The sequence below is a fragment of the Dreissena polymorpha genome, chromosome 1 (assembly GCF_020536995.1).
Source record: "Dreissena polymorpha isolate Duluth1 chromosome 1, UMN_Dpol_1.0, whole genome shotgun sequence".
NCBI lineage: Eukaryota > Metazoa > Mollusca > Bivalvia > Myida > Dreissenidae > Dreissena > Dreissena polymorpha.
Genome location: NC_068355.1, coordinates 100,809,975 through 100,830,263, shown reverse-complemented (window position 1 = coordinate 100,830,263; position 20,289 = coordinate 100,809,975). Strand labels below are relative to the sequence as shown.

The window sequence follows — 20,289 nt, the reverse complement described above, 5'->3', positions numbered from 1 at the left end:
ACCGAGTGACTTCAATTTCAATAGGGGTCATCTACTGTCCAAGGCCGATGCACAAGTGAAGTATCAAGCCAATCGGTCAATTTGTTGACAAGTTATTGATTGTAAAACAATTTTCAGGTTTAGTGTGATAGTGACCTTCACCTTTGACTGACCCCAATTTCAATAGGGGTCAGCTACTGTCCAAGGCTTATGCACATGTGAAGTATCGAGCCAATTGGTGAATCAGTTTAAGTTTTTTGATGGAAACACTTTCACACTTGGTGTTTAACAATGACATTGACCTATTTACCCCAATTTCAATTGGGGTCATCTACTGTCGAAGGCCAATGCACATGGAAAGTATCAAGCCAATTCGGTGAATCAGTTGACGAGTTATTGATCAGAAAAGAGTGTACTCTTAATGTGTAACAGTGATCTTGACCTTTTACCTAGTGACCCCAATTTCAATAGGGGTCATCTACTTTCCGAGGTATATACACATGTGAAGTATCAAGCAAATCGGAACGATTCGTTGACAAGTTATTGATCTGAATCATTTTTCACACTTAGTGTGATAGTGACCTTGACTTTGACCTAGTGACCCCAATTTCATTAGGGGTTATCTACTGTCCAAGGCCAATACACATCTGAAGTATCAAGCCTATAGGTCAACTTGTTGAAGAGTTATTGAACAAAAATGATTGTCACACTTAGTATGATAGTGAACTTTGACCTAGTGACCCTAATTTGTGAAGGGGTCATCTACTGTCCAAGGCCAATGCACATATTGAGTATAAAGCCAATAGGTCAATGAGTTGTTGATCGGAAACGAACTGGTCTACCATCATTCAGATTGGTCTTCCAACAGACAGACCGACTGACATCCAGCAAAACAATATACCCCTTTTTCTTCGCAGAGGGGCATAATTAAAACAAATGAAGCAAAATTATAAACTTAAAGATACAAGATACGGGCTTTTAATTTCCTCAAATTTAGAACAATAAAATATCTTAATAGTCTATGAAAGTATGCATTATTTAAAGAATATTCAATCTTTTAATTATAGCTTACATAAAATATTATTCACGAAAAAACATCCCTTTTATCAGTAATTATAAATATGGTAAACGGTAAAATAAATATACTGATATTAAGTTAACAACACTTTTAAATCACAACCTTTATTTTAAAGAACATAATATACCTGCATTCCCATCCCATACAAAATACAAATTGTTTTGGACATGTTAAAATGCTATCATCCACTGAACATTTTTACCCGATATTTGCAATGTTTTGCATACAAATCCATGATGGAAAACTGGACTTAATTGCCTACAGTATTGACCCCAGATCAGCTAATTAGATGACACTTTCGCCTTTACTGAATTTTTTATTAGAAGACACTTAACAAGAGGGCCATGATGGCCCTGAATCGCTCACCTGACTAACCAAATACAATCCCAACCCAGATTTCATCAAGATAAACATTCTGACCAAATTTCATAAAGATTAGATGAAAACTGTGACCTCTATTGTCTATACAAGGTTTTTCTTTTATTTGACCTAGTGACCTATTTTTTGACCTAGTGACCTAGTTTTTGACCCAAGATGACCCAAATACAATCCCAACCCAGATTTCATCAAGATTAACATTCTGACCAGATTCCATAAAGATTGGATGAAAACTGTGACCTCTACTGTCTACACAAACAAAGTGTTGACAGTTTTTCTATTATTTGACCTAGTGACCTAGTTTTTGACCTCAGATGACCCAAATACAATCCCAACCCAGATTTCATCAAGATAAACATTCTAACCAAATTTCATAAAGATTGGATGAAAACTGCCACCTCTATTGTCTACACAAGGTTTTTCTATTATTTGACCTAGTTTTTGACCTAGTGACCTTGTTTTTGACCCCTTATTACCCAAATACAATCCCAACCCAAATTTTATCAAGATCAACATTCTGACCAAATTTCATAAAGATTGGATGAAAACTGTGACCTCTACTGTCTACACAATGTTTTTCTATTATTTGACCTAGTTTTTGACCTAGTGACCTAGTTTTGACCCCAGATGACCCAAATACAATCCCAACACAGATTTCATCAAGATAAACATTCTGACCAAATTTCATAAAGATTGGATGAAAACTGTGACCTCTACTGTCTAAACAAGGTTTTTCTATTATTTGACCTAGTGACCTAGTTTTTGACCCCAGATGACCCAAATACAATCCCAACCCAGATTTCATCAAGATAAACATTCTGACCAAATTTCATAAAGATTGGATGAAAACTGCGACCTCTATTGTCTACACAAGTTTTTTTTATTATTTGACCTATTATGTTACCTATTATGTGCACGCACGTACGCACACACAACGGACGCCGGACATCACACGGTCACATAAGCTCACCATGTCACTTCGTGACAGGTGAGCTAAAAACTGAAAGTACCTTCCCTGATAAAGTGCTACTGACTGATCAGTCAAATCTTAGAGGTAATTTATCCACACAGCCTTTGCTTTTCCTCGGCTGCTGCTCAACTATGAAATAAAAAGCTTTAAAACATGAAGCCATGTGTTTCATTTACTAGCGTGAACATGCAAGAGTTGTAGAAGAACTTAATTTTAAGTAAATTTCATTTTTCAACTTTTCAATAGATTTTAGTATTATGTAAATATCTTAAATGAAATATTGTATTCTCCTATTGCTTAATGAACACTTATAAGCAATGTCAGTAATGCATATCTGTTGCATGTCAAATATTAAAAATAACGTGTTTTACCATCAAAATTGAAATGCAGAAATTCAATTTCACACTAAATACAGCTGTGTCCCCATTTCCTTTGAATTTCAACTCTGGATTAATATGCAATGCAGTGATACAAATATGAAACACATGTTGCCATTAGATGCAAGGTGAAGAAATGATGTTGTTCAGAGACCTGGAACTACAATCAATTTATAAGGTTTTGTGTAGAATATACCATGCAAGTTGAAACTGGGCTTTTGCTTTATGACTAAGAAAGAAAGCGATAGTCTTAAATAAAGAAATCCATAGCTACAAAACAGTTAGAGAAAGAATGGGTCTATTAGTCAGACGATGAACGGATTCTTATGATAGAACTGAAACTGATGCTTCTGAACAACTGATTATCAAAGATTCAATCATCTAGTAAGATATTAACCCTTTGCATGCTGGGAAATTTATCGTCTGCTAAAATGTCGTCTGCTGAATTTCTACAATAAGAATTTCTTTGATTTTTTTTTCAAAAAATACTATCAGAATAGCAAACAGTTTGGATCCAGATGAGACGCCACGATCTGTGGCGTCTCATCTGGATCCAAACTGTTTGCAAAGGCCTTCAAAATTCGGTTCCCGCACTGAAAGGGTTAAACAAACAAATGCACAACTTTTTCTTTGTTGTCTATGCCTTATAATTGACCCAAAGCTCTATTAACGATGCTCTGATTTCAGAGTGCGAGACATCCTCCTGACAGCCCCTATCTGGCCCCATTGTTGTTAGGGTGTTCCTGGAGGGCCCCTATCTGGCCCAATTATTGTTAGGATGTTCCTTGGGGTAAATATCCTCAGTCAGTGGATGAAGATTGAAGAAGTTTTTACTGTCCGCATCACAAAAACCATACTCATTGCGGGAAGTGCCATTTAAGGCTAATGAGCTGCTTATGTAAACAAATAAATTTTCAATGAATCTTTCAGTGTATGTTCTAAAATAGATGAATAACTGTTCTATACAAATCTAATTTGTTTATTTCAAACTTATATCGAAACATCAACAAACTTCTGCAACAACCATTGTAAATGAGAAACCTTTGAGCATTTATTTAAAACATTGCTAATGGAAAGTAAATTTATTAACATCAATCATTTCAGCACAAAATGAAAAAAAAATCTATTACACAACCAGAACTTCACTGAAATCACAGAAGGCAGTAAATAATAATTGACCGACTAGTGAACACAATGAGAAAAACAAAACAGAATGACTTTCTACCACCTATCAATGGGTCCTCTCCAACATCATTTCTTCCATGGTATCAGAGGTTTTACATAAACACAATTGTGTTTCTTATTCATTTTTGTTCGATATTAGAACTATAATGATCTTGAATAAGTTATTTTAGACAAGCAATGTAATTTTCTAATGTGTTAAGTATTTCTTGAGCCAGTAGTAGTTATAATTTATTAAACATGATAAAGAACATGTGGTAAAGGTACATGTATATTCTAAATTTCAAAAAAAGGGAGTAATGACAGAAAAATGTTACCACTGTTTCCACAACATTGTAATCAGGGTTCATACTTAAGTCAATATTCGAAATTCAAGTACTATTAATGGCTACTTGCAAGATTTTCAAGGCCATATTTTGTATTTATTTAAGGTTGATATATCTTAACAACATGATACAAACAAGAGGGCCAAGATGGCCCTAGTTCGCTCACTTCAGAAGAGTCGGTTCATTCAATCTTTACCAAACGTCAAACTTGACCTAGATATTGTCCAGACAAACATCCTGGTCAAGTTTCATCATTATTGAACCAAAACTCTCGCATATGGAGTGTTTTTGTTTTTGTAAGATTTGACCTGGTGACCTATATTTTGAGTTGACCCCCCTCCCTTCCCAAACATCAAACTTTGCTTACAAAAATAAATATTATGACCAAGATTCATAAAATCTGAAACAAAATTGTGACCTCTAGAGTGTTTACAAGGATTTTATATAATATAATGAAAATTTGGACAATGTAAGGGCAATAATTATGGCATTAATTATGTGATATATATAAAACCAATCTTTGTACCAAGTTTCATGTGATTGGGCAAAAATTGTGACTTCTAGAGTGTTCACAAGCTTTTTTTAATATATAAATATAAGAAAACTGCCCCCCACCCCGGCTGCCATGTTATTCAACTGACCGGAACCATTTTCAAACTCAACTCTCATTTCAAGGAAACAAATGTTCTGACCAAATTTCATGAAAATTGGGCCAAAAATGGGACTTCTAGAGTGTTCACATGTTTTCACTATGTACATATAGAGAAAATTGCCCCGCCCACTGGCGACCATGTTTTTTCACCGGTCTGGACTATTTTCAACTCGTTCGAGATATCAATAAAACCAATGTTTTGACTAACTTTCATGATGATTGGGCAAAAATTGTGACTTCTAGAGTGTTTACAATATAAAGAAGTGAAACTCCAGCTGCTGGAGCAGTATTGAATTATTATCATAAACAATCAGTTGGTCCTTTATTTAAGGCAAGTGACCAATTGCCCAAACAGTACAAAACAGCACAATACAAAACAACATAAACACAAATAAGAATAAAGCTGGGGTCACCGCCTTGGAACGGTCAATGCAAAGCATTGGGGGTTTAAACCGGTTTTAGAGCGCTCAACCTCACACTTGGCCCAGCAATATTCATGTTACATTTAATTGTAAATAAAAATTAACCTCATAGCATGGTAACTCAAATTAAACAATAATAAAAGGGAATTCAAACGCATTCAATTTAATTTTCATTTAATTAATCAATGGTAGGAAAGATACCAGAGCAAGAGAGTTACAACTTTTTGAGGCACGATGAAATGAAACTACTAACAAGTATCTACTACATTCAAGGTTTCTCTATAGCCAAATAAGGAAAACTGCCCCCCCCCCCCCCCCCCCCCTGCAGCCATGTTATTTAACTGACCGGAACCATTTTCAAACTCAACTCTCATATTAAGGAAACAAATGTTCTGACCAAATTTCATGAAAATTGGGCCAAAAATGTGACTTCTAGAGTGTTCACATGTTTTCACTATGTACATATAGAGAAAAATGCCCCGTCCACTGGCGGCCATGTTTTTTCACCGATCTGGATCATTTTCGAACTCCTCCGAGATATCAATAAAACCAATGTTTTGACCAACTTTCATAATGATCGTGCAAAAATTGTGACTTCTAGAGTGTTTACATGGTTTCTCTATAGCCAAATTAGGAAAACTGCCCCCACCCCCCCCCCCCCCGGCAGCCATGTTATTCAACTGACCGGAACCATTTTCTAACGCAACTCTCATATCAAAGAAACAAATGTTCTGACCAAATTTCATGAAAATTAGGCCAAAAATGTGACTTCTAGAGTGTTCACATGTTTTCACTATATACATATAGAGAAAAATTCCCCGCCCACTGGCGGCCATGTTTTTCACCGATCTGGACCATTTTCGAACTCGTCCGAGATATCAATAAAACCAATGTTTTGACCAACTTTCTTGATGATTGGGAAATAATTGTGACTTCTAGAGTGTTTACAAGGTTTCTCTATAGCCAAATAAGGAAAACTGCCCCACCCCCCTGGCAGCCGTGTAATTCAACTGACCGGAACCATTTTCAAACTCAACTCTCATATCAAGGAAACAAATGTTCTGACCAAATTTCATGAAAATTTGGCCATAAATGTGACTTCTAGAGTGTTCACATGTTTTCACTATATACATATAGAGAAAAATGCAAGCCCACTGGCAGCCATGTCTTTTCACCGATCTGGACCATTTTCAAACTCGTCCGAGATATCAATAAAACCAATGTTTTGACCAACTTTCATGATCATTGGGCAAAAATTGTGACTTCTAGAGTGTTTACAAGGTTTCTCTATAGCCAAATAAGGAAAACTGCCCCACCCCCCTGGCAGCCGTGTAATTCAACTGACCGGAACCATTTTCAAACTCAACTCTCATATCAAGGAAACAAATGTTCTGACCAAATTTCATGAAAATTTGGCCATAAATGTGACTTCTAGAGTGTTCACATGTTTTCACTATAAACATATAGAGAAAAATGCAAGCCCACTGGCGGCCATGTCTTTTCACCGATCTGGACCATTTTCAAACTCGTCCGAGATATCAATAAAACCAATGTTTTGACCAACTTTCATGATCATTGGGCAAAAATTGTGACTTCTAGAGTGTTTACAAGGTTTCTCTATAGCCAAATAAGGAAAACTGCCCCGCCCACTGGCCGCCATGTTTTTCAACGGACCGGAACCACTTGTGAACTCGACCAACATATCATTAAGGCAAACATTTTGACAAAGTCACATGGAGATTGGGCATGAAATGTGACTTCTACAGTGTTTACAAGGTTGTTTGTTTTTTTTAACCTTTTGACCTAGTTTTTGACCAAGCATGACCCAGTTTCGAACTTGATCGAGATATCATTGGGACAAATCTTCTGACCAAGTTTCATGAAGATCGGACATGAAATGTGGCATCTAGAGTGTTTACAAACCAAATGTGGACGATGGAAGGACGGACGGACAAAGACCGGTCACAAAAGCTCACCTGAGCAATCAGGTGAGCTAAAAAGTTAATAAATTGAAATGAATGTGACCAAGGAAGTCAGTAGCATTTTATATAAAAAAAACTTGCTAGAAATCCATATAAAAGGACATGTTCTTCTGTGAAAACACTTTTTACTTTACTTGTTGTATTTTATACTGTTTCTTTGTTCAATAAGACAATACTGCATTTTGACCATAATAAGTTAGTATAAACAATTGATGCTAACATTTCCACCTAGTAAATATTCACAAAAAGATGGGACCGAACATGAAATTTGATGGGTACAAAAATATGCTGAAAGTCCCCTAACTGGCTTAACAACTATTAAATGAGCATTCTGGTTGAAAGGCAATATTAAATACAAACAAATAACATGTTGAAAAAGTTTGAATATTATAAACTATCAAAATTATGCAAAAACATTAAACAGCCCTAAATTCATACATTGCAGTTTCAGGTTTGAAACTCGGCCCTACCTGTAAAGCATGTAAGGTGTTAAATATCTCAGATATCAAGCAGATCAGACAGGTTTGTATGTAAATAATAGGAGTTCAATATCAAAATGGTCTTGTCATATAACACGAGCTGTCAGAGGACAGCACGCTGGACTATTCGAGTGCTTGACAGTATAACATAAGCCATCATGAAGAGGGGGGTATAATGTGGGTGTGTGGTAATTTAATAGATGATCTTTCTAAATAAAGAAAAAAACTTTTTGTTTGTTTTTTTGGGGTGGGGGATTCTGGGATGGGGCGTAGGGGATGGTTTGGATGGAGTCCATTGTGGTATGACAGGTAAGTGTTGTTTTGTCAAAGTATGAATCAAATGTGATCATAAGTGAAGAAGTTATGGCAATTTACGCAAAATTTATTAATTTGACCTTCAGAGTCAAGGTCATTCAAAGGTCAAGGTCAAACTCAACTTGCCAGGTACAGTAACATCATGATAGCAAGAAAGTATTTGAAGTTTGAAAGCAATAGCCTTGATACTTTAGAAGTAAAGTGGATCTAAACATAAAATTTAACAAAATTTTCAAAGTTACACAGACAAAAAAAGGCCATAATTTCGTGAAAAAGCCAACCAGAGTTATGCAACTTGCCCTGTACAGTCCCCTTACGATAGTTAGCGAGTTTCCAAAGTCTAAAAAGCAATAGCTATGATACTTTAGGAGTAAAATGGACCAAAACACAAAACTTAACCAAATGTTCAATTATCTAAGTATAAAAGGGGCCATAATGCTTGATACAGTTGTCTGCTCTTGTTTATAGATTGGGTCATGTTGGTAAAGAAGTATGCAAAATATGAAAGCAATATGTCAAAGGACATAGGAAATATTTGAGGTGGTACGCAAACTTTAACACAGATTATCAAAAATATGCATATTCTAAGTGAAAAAAGGGCCATAATACTTACAAAATGCTTGATACAGTTGTCTGCTCTTATTTATAGGTTGGGGTCATGTTGGTAAACAAGTATGCAAAATATGAGAGCAATATGTCAAGGGACATAGGAAATATTTGGGGTAGTGCGCAAACTTTAACATCTGCATGCTAACGCTAACGGAAACGCCGGGGCGAGTAGGATAGCTCCACTATATATATTTCATATATAATAGTCGAGCTAAAAACCGGTGAATAACAAATGTACACCAACAATATTCAAATTAAAGCACATCTTTGGTTAAAAGGGCACACGACTTCAGAAAAAAAATTAATTAATGATATACAGAATATAGATATTTTCTAAACTTATTAATGTCTTCTGGGAAATGTTGGTCATCAAACGGAAATGAAAGTGTGAGAAACAATTATAACAAATCATGCATCACAACGTTCGAGACAGACCATTGAGCAAACATCCAATAACAAACAATAATCTACAAAAATCAAATCGCTTGATATACAGTATTATCATAAACAAATAAAATAAAATGGTGGGTAATTGTTTTTATGAATTGCAATTCTTATCGTTGAAATCTATTAACCCATGCAGTTTCATGTTGAAATGTTGTATCGTATCTGAAATATATCTCTGTAAAATTCCATCAAACAAAAACAACAAAGGGCAATAACTCTTATTTAACCCTTTCCCACATAGATACATATTTTGACACACTTGTAGTCCCTCAGAATGTTAAATTTAATTAAATACTTTTCTTACTAGATTCAAGTTTTAAAGGCTTCATTTCCAATCCTTAGCTGCTGATGAGCAGCAAGCGGCATAAAATCTGAACAGACTGAGAGTTACTGGCAGGCTGTTGTGGTTTTATGCTGTTTGCACATAACCATTTTCAGTTTGCTTCTGAGTCGGAAAGGGTTAAGAAAGGCACTTCTCTATATCAATACATCAGTGAAGTTTCATGTTGAAGTCTTGCATGGTATCTGAGATATAGCCCTGAAAAGTTACATCAAATAAAAAACAAAGAGCAATAACTCCTATTAAAGAAAGTGTAGGGTTATGGTTCATGTGCATAGTACTTCACATTGATATCTATACTACTATGAAGTTTCATGTTGATAGCTTATATTGTTTATGAGATATAGCCCTAAAATGTTTTGTGGCAGATGGAAGGACAGACTGACAGACAGACAAAGCCAATTCTTTAGTCTTCCGTCTTTGGCGGGGGATAACAAGTCTCTCCTGAGACCACAAGAAACTAAACTGTCCATAGAAGGTAGTGTTCACAAGATTTAACAATAGACTTATAAATATAACTGCCCTAACACTTAGCAGCTTAATAATTTAACAAACCACAATAACTCAGCAATCATAACAAAAAGCAATGTTTAATATTATTAGCACATTTTGAGTGATAAAATAGTTTTACTGTAGCTGCCCTGCCTCATGGTGAGCATGATTTCAAATGTTCTGGAACCATACAGGCATAACTTACTTTTTACGAGCAATAATTAGTTGAAACAAAAAACAGAGCAGGTTTAATGATAATTGCACAAGCATAACTTCCAGAGTTTTTACTAAGTTCTTCTATCGCTTAACCAGCGATATGATTATGATGATTATGTTTGAGACACACATGACAGAGATTCAAATGTTGCCTTTGGGTAAAATGTTCTGAGTTTATAGAAGGTTGGGCAATAAATGATGTAACTTTACCCTTAAACATGACCATTGACCAAGTGAATTACTTTTTCAACACACTTGGCCTATTTGCATGAAGAATTGGTAATAAATGTGGCCTCTAGGGTTTTCACAAGGTTTCTTTTTAATTTAACTGTGTAAACTTTTTTTTACCCAAGTGACATAGTATGGAACTTGGCAGAGATAACATTTAAAAAATGTGCTGACAAAGTTTTAATAAGATTTACAAAAAATGTAGCCTACAAAGGTTTCCTAATTAAAATGCTAAAAGACTAAGGGCAGGCAAAGGGCTATATTAAAAGCTCACCATGAGCATGTGGTGCTCAGTTTAGCTTACAATATGTTAATACAAATTGCGGATTTCCAGATTTAAAAAAAAAGATCATCAGTTCACATATGTTTAAAATGCCAATTACACACGAAATACATTTTATTAAGAAATATCATGGGACAAATCATTGGTTCATTATCATAATCTAAGTTTATAATGGTTGATGAATAACTCGATATATACATCATACATGCGTAAAACATGAAAGACAATAAGTAGTAAACACTGTGTAAATATAGCAAAGCATTTTCACACACAAATTCAAAAAAAACATTCTTAACTTGGTTTTCACTTCATGTAAGTAATGACCAAACAAAGTTGTTCAGGTGCAATCTATATATAAGACAGTTTAAACACACAAACAAACGTTTTTTTGCTTACTATGCTATCCAGTGAAAATTCAAACTGAATGAACACAATTCAACACAAATGACTTAAACAAAGTTCTTCACTTGTATTGCTTAAAGCCAAAGAATACCAAGGCTGTGACAATAACATTTCTTCTCATTTTTCATGACTTAATGTGATAATATTTTAACGAGTATTTGCCGGTGTACTTATTGCAAGTCCACTCTACTGTAAAACCAAATAAGTATCTGTTTACATAAGGAAAATCAGATCACCCAATCACTCAATTCATGGAATGCTGTCAACTTGCAAAAGAGATTATGTTAAGCACTTCCATAAATGTCAAAAATGATTCTTTTATTTTCATTTCTTTTCTCTGGTTTCCTTAGATCTCCAGCTGAAAATATTAAAACTTTCGGACACATAGCTTTAAGTCCAAAAATGTCTAACGTGCATTTGCAGATGTTAATCTATCAGATTACAAGAGATAAATATCAATGAACAGGATTATTAATACTTGTACCAAAAGTTTGCTCTCTAGTTATGCATCCAGATAAATATAACAGTCAAAGTTGTGTTTTACACTTATACATGCTCTGCTCCTATTGCTTAAGCCAATAATATCTATAATAATTTGGTAAACAGTTCTGGAAAACTGTTCAACAAATGGCAAGAAACATTCGAAAAATCAATGACAACACCCAAATTAAACGTGACTAAACACAAAATTAAAATTAGAATATTCCAATGACATTATGTAACAAGTAAAATAAAACCTTGGATTTGTCTTTTGTTTTACAAATTTTATAATAATACTACCTTCTCTAATGCATTTCATACTTAAAATAATAAAGATACAGAAATGTAATACAGAGATCATAAGGTCAAAAATTATTGTGATAGTGTCAATTTGTTTCAAATAATAACAATTAGATAGGTTTATGCAAACCGATAACAAACATCCTTACCCTTAAGCATTATTATGCATCGAACATCTATGCAAAGATTGTTAAATTCTTGTAAAACAATTACAGAACTAAAAAAATGAAAGTAACATTTAAAAAAATCATCTTTATTTCACCCAAGACCGTCGTAAATCAGTTGACTCTAACATGCGTGCGAAATCCTCAAAATGTTCTTCGCAGACATCATCCTGCACCATGAAAGCCATGTGACCAAACTTGAGGGCAGTGTCTGTGTTCTCCCTATCATCGTCAAACAGAATCACTTGTTCTGGGCGGATCTTGAGATGCTCCTTCTTGTACAATTCTGTCAAAATAGATGCAATGTGGGCCTCTTTGCCCAAAAATTCATTGCTGTGCTTTTCACGAAAGGACGCTGTGTTAGCTTGAACCAGAATACGGTCAGCATTCCTGAAATAATATCAATATATATGACCAAGATTACTCAGCTAAAATCACAACAAAAAATTGCTTCTTATCATAAGCATTTGCAGTGACATTCACATATTTTTTTGGTATCGAAAAAGAGCCAATCACAATTTGAATGATCATAACTACTGATGGGGGATTTTACATGACAAAAAACATCATGTATTTGTTTTAATATTTTGGAATGTATACAAAGTAATAGTAATGGTATTTAAAGTTTTTAAAGGGATCTTTTCTCGGTTTGGTAAATTGACAAAATTGAAAAAAGTTGTTTCAGATTCGCAAATTTTTGTTTTAGTTATGATATTTGTGAGGAAACACTATTACTGAACATTTACCATAGTCCAATATAGCCATTATATGTATCATTTGACGATTTGAAAACCTAAAAGTTATAAAGCGTTGCAACGCGAAAAGATTGAATAATTTGGAGAGTTCTGTTGTTGTCGTTTAAATTTACGAAACTACGAAGATTGCTTATATAAGGTATAAAATACTAAAACTGCGCATAACCGGCGGAATAGCCGAGAGGGCTAATGCGTTTTTACTTCAGACTAATTCCAGGACTCCGGGGGTCACTGGTTCGAGCCCTGTTACCGGCTACTTTTTTTTCCTTTTTTTAATTTTATTCTTGGTTTTTTACTGGAGCTTTTAAGATCCAATGTTTACATTTATCATTATAAAGCATTTAATGACAAACTTCAAAATATGCCGAAATCTGTGAAAAGGCCCCTGTAAGAGCTAGTTTATTTATTAAATGACCACACCGATTTAACCAAAGATGATTTGGGCTAATCACACTGGTCACATGTCATAAATCGTCTCCACATGGGCATTATTTTTGGCATATTGATAGCAAAATAGATGATAAAGATGACCATCTGTACCATGTCCATATCTTAACTTTGCCCACTGTGTGTGCTTATTTTAAGGTCCTACTTGCCTCTTCACAAGGTCTTTTCAGCCCTACCTAACTCTGTGACCTTTCAGGAGAAAATACATAATTTTTAGCGAAAGTAAGCCAAAAGTATTGCATGCGGGTCATGTGTACATGCTTGGTCAGAAGTCGAAGGGTTGGTCAAATTGTTCGCGTCCGTTAGTCATAAAATGCAGTTGCGTTAAGTCTGTGTCTTGTGGTGGTGATCTGTGGAAGGTAATGTAGAGTATATAGTATGTGGTTGTTGTGTATTTGTCTGGAGTGAAAGTGGAAGGATTAGTCGAGTTACTTGCATCTCTCAGTCAGTCGTAGAAGGCAGTACAGTAGCTTCTCAAAGCAGTTCTCAGTGTGCAGAGTAACCCGCCCCCACACAAGCCCACCCACGCCAAGCGGGTCAGACCCCGCCTGCACATTGCCCTGCCCTGTGCTCCCACCGCCGAAGCCTCTCGAGACAACACACCCTCATCCACCCTCTCACTGCCCCAGACAACAGATCAGTCCATGGTCGACCATGGAGTTTCACAGAACCCCATCCGGAGATGCCGTTGCCCATTCCCACCCGCCTCCCAAACATCCAGGCCGAGCATCAAACTAGACAGTGTTTGTTTTACATTTATATTATTATTTACTGATTTAAACTGGTAGGTTTTTAAGAGATGAAATAATAGAATATGATGTATGAAGAACATTATTTGAGTATATGTGTTTAGCCTCTTATTATTATTATTATGCAGTATTCTTGTTATCTCAAGGATTAATATTATTCATTGTTATTGGCATTGTTATTGATATCTTATACTTGTGTGTGGTTTTATTGCTCACCGCCCCAAGAGAGGTGTTAGTGGGGGTTAGAGCAGGATACAGAAGACACCCTGATTCCAGATGCGCCCCTGGTTCTTTTAAGTGCCCAGTGTACAGCAACGATACACTGCATCCCCGTTTAATGTCCCTCGTGGAGGTGTGATAAGAACGTGATGCTTGTATCGGTATAAATATTACTCTGCTGCCTTGTGTCTTATAGTAGCGGATCCGTGGTCTAGTGGTAACACACTGGCTTCACAATCCAGAGATCGCTGGTTCGATCCCCCGCTGCACCTAACCTACTAACTCGTCTTTCGCATGAGACGTTAAACCGAGGTGCAGTGTACTAGGTGCTATACACCAGGCACTAAAAGACCCAGGGTCACCTCTGGAACGTGGTGTCTTCTGTATCTTGCACTATCCCCCGTAAACAACTAACACGTCTTTCTGGGGGCGATGGCCATATGGGAGACAATCCCGGAGCACTCGATAAAAAAAAACAAACAACATGTGTCTTATCATAATATCACACAGGCTCTCTCTGTTGTGCTTATGCTATTGTCTGATGTTGTGTGGTGTTGTTAGGGCCAGACTACTTGACCATAGTAGAAATGGGCCGAGTGTGTGTGATTGGACCGAAACGACTATTTCATTGGGCGTAAAGGGGGAGACAATTTCTGAATATATTCGTTCTTGTGGAGACAATGTTCAAGCTTCATTCTTTCTTTTCCAGCGGGGTTGTGTGGTTATATTATCTTGTTATAAGAGAGAGCGTGCACGTTCATTTTGGTGTTTAGATTATTTATTGTGACAAAGGCAGCAGTCCTATGTATTATTGTATTTCGGCTGGGGAAGAGCGTGAACTGGGATGATGCTTACCATTCATGAAATTCGATACGGCCACAAAGGTTCATTAGGAATAGCTAATACAATGGTTATCTGACAATGGTATTTTTACCCACTTAACATGGCCTTGGCCTTTAAATTAGGGCATGTTGAACATTTATGGTACCTTTAAGCTGATAAGTAATGAGGTTAAGTCCGGACTTGCTAAAAAGGCTCAGCAAGCTGGCTAAAAAATATTGTAACATCTTACCATACTTGTTGTTATAAAATTATTTAAAAAATTTTTAAGCAAGGTACCCAGTACAATAAAACATGTTTATTGTAATATAAATATGCTATACAATAAGATAGTCGATTTGTGGGTTATTTTCATAAAAATATAACAATTCAAATATTTTTTTAATACATAACCATGAATCATTATAAACATAATTATCAACCCTTTGGTCTTTATATGTTTTGCCTCAAATGTTTATTGTCTGTTAACACCAAAATAAGCAATTGTGCTGACTGTTGATAGAGTCACACCGCCATCTTAAATGCATACCGGGTAGATCTTCTTGAGTTGAGTTCTGATTTCAAGATTTGCATATTATAAATAGCCTTTAAACTGAAATTGAAGGGTGTCAAGGGGGGGGGGCAGTTCTAATGAAAAACATTCCATATGGAAAGTATTCATAAATAAACAATTATGTGTTAGGCCACAATTAAAATATTGTTGGTTTGCCCTTTACCGACCCTAGACTTTACCGGTGGGTAGGTAGGTAGGAAAACTATTTTGTTATATTTGAAAAATTATATTTTTTATACACTTATAGTCTATGAATATTTAAAACACTGTTATTAAAGCACTGTTGCATTGTACAAAGCCCTATGTAGCTTAACCATATCTTGTTTGCTTTTTTCTTGTATAAATTGATATCAAATGCATGCTTGTGTGTTATAACATCAAATATGTGTTCAATGTTAATTGCTCAAATGCATTTTTCATTACTTAACTGTCGGACTGCTTTTATTTTTAATTTAAAATTAAACCTTTCCTTTTAGCATACAACAAGCATTGAATGAGTGTAGAAATTTAATGAAATAAATCAAATTCAGATGTCATGGCAAAAGACCGTCACAATTTACAGGCCAGACTTGCATACCAGGAGAAAAAATTCTCAGGCCAGTTGAAATTTTCAAAGGCCTCAATTTTAAGTGTTTGACCGGGGAGTGCATAGAGCCATTAGTCTCGGCATGGCAAAGTAAATTCACAAAAGGGCAAACATAAGCATGAAAACTTGCGGAAATAAATTAAGCGTGTTAGTTTTAGTTTGTGGATATTTGTATGCTTTAAACATAATATACTTGAGTGTTGTTAATGTTTTTAGCTAAGAGAAATTAATATATTACATATGTTTACCTTTAAATATCCATTTCACTAACATGCCATTACAGTAAACTGTATAGAGTGGCAAACATAATAAAGCAGAATAAGCGCATGAATCTGATTAAACACAGATCCACTTATATATACATGTAAATCGAATCATGTTTGTCTTTTTTTTGCATTTTCAAACGAAATCCTGTAACTGTTAGATATATTTTTCTTTGCGAGTAGACTGCATTCCAATTTTCAAACACTTGTTCTGTGACATTCAGTATATACATTTCCAAAAAAGAGTTTTATTGTTATCTAAAACGTATCCTCCATCACAGAATGACACGCGCTTTTCATTAATCTTTACTAATTATATGACATTGTTAATTTAATAATTATTTTTCCTTTTCGCTGAGCATCATTTCTTTTTATTGTCCGCCATCTTGGATCACGTTAACAATATGTGTTTAACAAACGTAAACTCGTATATGTCCGACTACTTTCGCGAACCAATAGTAAAGTACGATGTCATTCTGGGAGACACCATTTTCACCGATCGCGATGCCGGTTTATATAGACACTTGCATTACTGCGCATTCTGGGGCATATGAAATTCCAACCACAGAGGCGATAAAATGGTAAGGGATATAAATACGCGCACAAATAAATATTGCAGTCGGCTCTTTATTGATGGACTAAAAAAAACGAAAATTAAAAAAAAGGGTAAAAAGTGGGTTGGTCGGTAAAGGCCAATCAAACTTAATTTTAATTTAGGCCTTACTTAGAAGCAATCTAAAGGAGGATATAATGTTTGTATGGAAAAATGATGAATTACAAAATTTATACATTTTTGTGGCATTTTTGATCAGCAAAATAATGGTGAGCTGCGTTAATTGTGCAAACATTGTATCATTTGATTTATATAAAAGTTCATAATGAACCAGACTATGCTATATGTGAGTCTCTGGTAACAGAGATCACATGAAATCAAATGTTCTCAGAGAACATTGTATAATTTAATTTCATGTGATCTCTGTTACCACGACTCAACACAACAAAAAAACGACAATAATGATATTGTGTTTCTTACTATTGTAAAAAAAAACGAGGCGTAACATGCAATCTAGTTCTTTTTGAATGCTCTGACTTTTTATGGGTACATAGGTACAGCTCAGAGTTCTTCTGATTAAGCTAAATTATTTGTAAAAAGTATAAGTCTCATGTTTGTCTATAAAATTGAATTCAATCAACTTAAAACAGCGTAACAAACACAATACCTGTTTTTGACTATATCAATTTGTGTGCTGTTTGCAAATAAATGCTCAAAACAAAAAGTTGATAAAAAAATGTAATCAAACCAAAAGTCAAGTTTAAAATTGACGATTTGATCTATCAAGGTTCAAACGAAAGTCGGTGTATAACGATTGGTTTATTAAAGAACTATCTCACTGGGGATTCCGGAGATAATTGACAGTGTATTTTCAAATTCTGTATACTTGGCTTTTGCCATAGCAAAAACTTAATTTTCTTGAATTACATGATTAATTTGCGCATTAGTGAGGTATATGTATATAATAATGTAAGATCTGTTTGTGTTTATTCATGCAAAATAGTTTATGATGCTAATATTACCAATTAAAGCGAGGCCTGGACTCCAAGCAGGAGACTGGACATGAAATATGCTGTAACCTGATCAGTCTTCACGCTATATATTTTAGCCAAATAGCCCTTCGGGCTAATAAGATGGAATTTTTAATAGCCCGAAGACATGTTCAATAGCCCGAGGAGGTCAATTTAAATTTTATGACTTTTTTGGCTAGGAACACAAAAATAGTTATTAACAATCAGAAAATCTACTTCCATTAGTAAAAACAGATGCATGTGATTACAGTAATAAAGGGTATAATGTTTCTTTTTGAAATGCATTTTATACAAAATGCACCAGATAATTATGCTGTTTATTGTAACTTTATTATTACACATGTTCTCATTCAATGATTCCATTAATCAGTTTGACCGGTGTTTGGTTTTATTTTAAAGCAAATCAAATTATTATCATGTTTAAAAAATATCCCAAGAACTTCAAAAATACATCAGCCTATTAAAATAACAGATTATTATCGTATTATTACTAGGACAATCGCCGGTGAATTTCTGAATTGTCGGCATGTGACTTCAGAACAAAAGGCCACTGGGTGTGTTAATTGCCCAATCTACCAAGTGACAATGTCTGCTTCTTTAATTTACTCCCGATGTTTTGATAAGCATGTGTCAACCATGAAAAGTATTGTATATTTGTAAACAAATTATAAGTAGCAAAATAGGTCACGTAGCAGAACGAGATTACAGAATAAACGAAAGAACTACAATTATTAATAATACATTGAAAAAACTTATTCTGATACGCAAAAATAATTGATTAAAACACATGGAAACCTAACTGTAATAAGGAACAATTTGTTTTAACCCAATGCGTACAATATCCCTTACAGACTCTTTTATTTTTATTGAAACTTAATTGTCCATTTTTCATGAATTATAAATACATTTTCGGAAAACACTTCTGAAATTAAATACGCTTCTAGATTGGTCATTATTTTAAAACATTACGAAGTGCCCGATGCGCAAACATCCCGGAACGTGATCTACACATGTTCAGTTTGAATAACCTCATCTTGATTGGGCATCAATTGCATCATTACTTTAAATAGCAACATAACCGGATGTTTTCACGACAGTTTAGAAAAATGGCGGCCGCATGCTTTCAAACGTATAACGTCATTTTAGGCATTTAAATAGCAAATTTAAACGTGCTTCTTAAAAACCAAATAAATCAGGTTATTGATATGATGCTCAAATATTTAATCGACCAATCTGGCTATTTTATAAGCATTTAGGATCGACCGACCGGCCCAACAATCGACTCAGGCTTTGGGCTTATAGGCTAATTCAGGGTTTTTTTTGGGTTGTGGGGGAAGGGGCCTTTAGCCCTTATGTGGGGGAAATTTTTCGCGGGATTTTCCACTTTGGGGAAAAATTGTGCGCGTGGGAATTTTCGCGGCGTTTCCCTTTTTGGGGGATTTGTTTACTTACTCTCTCATTATTACAATACATTTGTACATGTTTGCACTATATTCATTGTTTTTTTCATAATTTAATACGTTTGGCAAGATTCAATTGAAATAGAATTGAGATATTATAATCATGAGACACATCTTTCTATTAAAAAAAATAATAAAATGTTTTTTTGTTTATTTTTCAGGGGGAATTTTTGGTTCTGAAAGGGGAAAAAACCAGCCTAGTTTGATGGGGGAAGACGCCGATATTCGGCGTCCGTTATATAAGGTAAAAAACCCCTGTAATTCGAAGACTGAACCTGATGCAACTCCCAGCGACCCAGAGGGTCAATAGATTGGAGTTTAATTTTTGCAACAAACATGCAAAAATGTGGCTTTACCTGCGAAATAATTTTTGAAGCAGCTCTTTTATGACCCAAGACTGCATGAAAAAGGTTACAATGCAAACATTAATATCACGGTCGAGGCAAGTTTGGATTAAATCTCGAATGCACTGTCTCACTGACGGCACAAGTTTGTCAACACTGTCCTTCCATACACCACCTGAATGGAAATTAATCAGTGTCTGGTCAAAGTCAACTGCCACAAGTTTTATTCCCTTCTTTTGCATCGCAGTTGCCAGTAGGGCAACACCAACTTCGCGGGAAATTCTGCGACGACTCATTTTATTTGTCCAAATTGTTCTTCGGGTTCGACATTTTGCTTCATGAAATGGTTGGCTTGATTGCCAATGGAATAGAGACGTACCCTGATTTA

At 35.2% G+C, this 20,289-nt stretch overlaps 1 protein-coding gene across 1 annotated transcript; it reads right to left on the bottom strand.

Moving 5' to 3' along the window:
• Window positions 1-6,021: 6,021 nt before the first annotated feature.
• LOC127842749 (uncharacterized) lies at window positions 6,022-20,239 on the bottom strand. The gene is made up of 2 exons (XM_052372455.1): window positions 19,914-20,239; window positions 6,022-12,491 (listed from the first exon to the last, which is right to left on the bottom strand). The coding sequence occupies exons 1-2, from the start codon at window positions 20,195-20,197 to the stop codon at window positions 12,191-12,193; spliced, it is 585 nt and encodes a 194-aa protein (XP_052228415.1). The 5' UTR covers window positions 20,198-20,239; the 3' UTR covers window positions 6,022-12,190.
• Between the last annotated feature and the right edge of the window lie 50 nt (window positions 20,240-20,289).

Excerpts from the sequence above, each read along its gene's own strand:
- LOC127842749 (XM_052372455.1), bottom strand. The coding sequence starts at position 20,197 with ATGAGTCGTCGCAGAATTTCCCGCGAAGTTGGTGTTGCCCTACTGGCA. Across the intron at positions 12,492-19,913 it reads CTTCAAAAATTATTTCGCAG|GAATGCTGACCGTATTCTGG; the intron begins GTAAAGCCACAT and ends ATATTATTTCAG.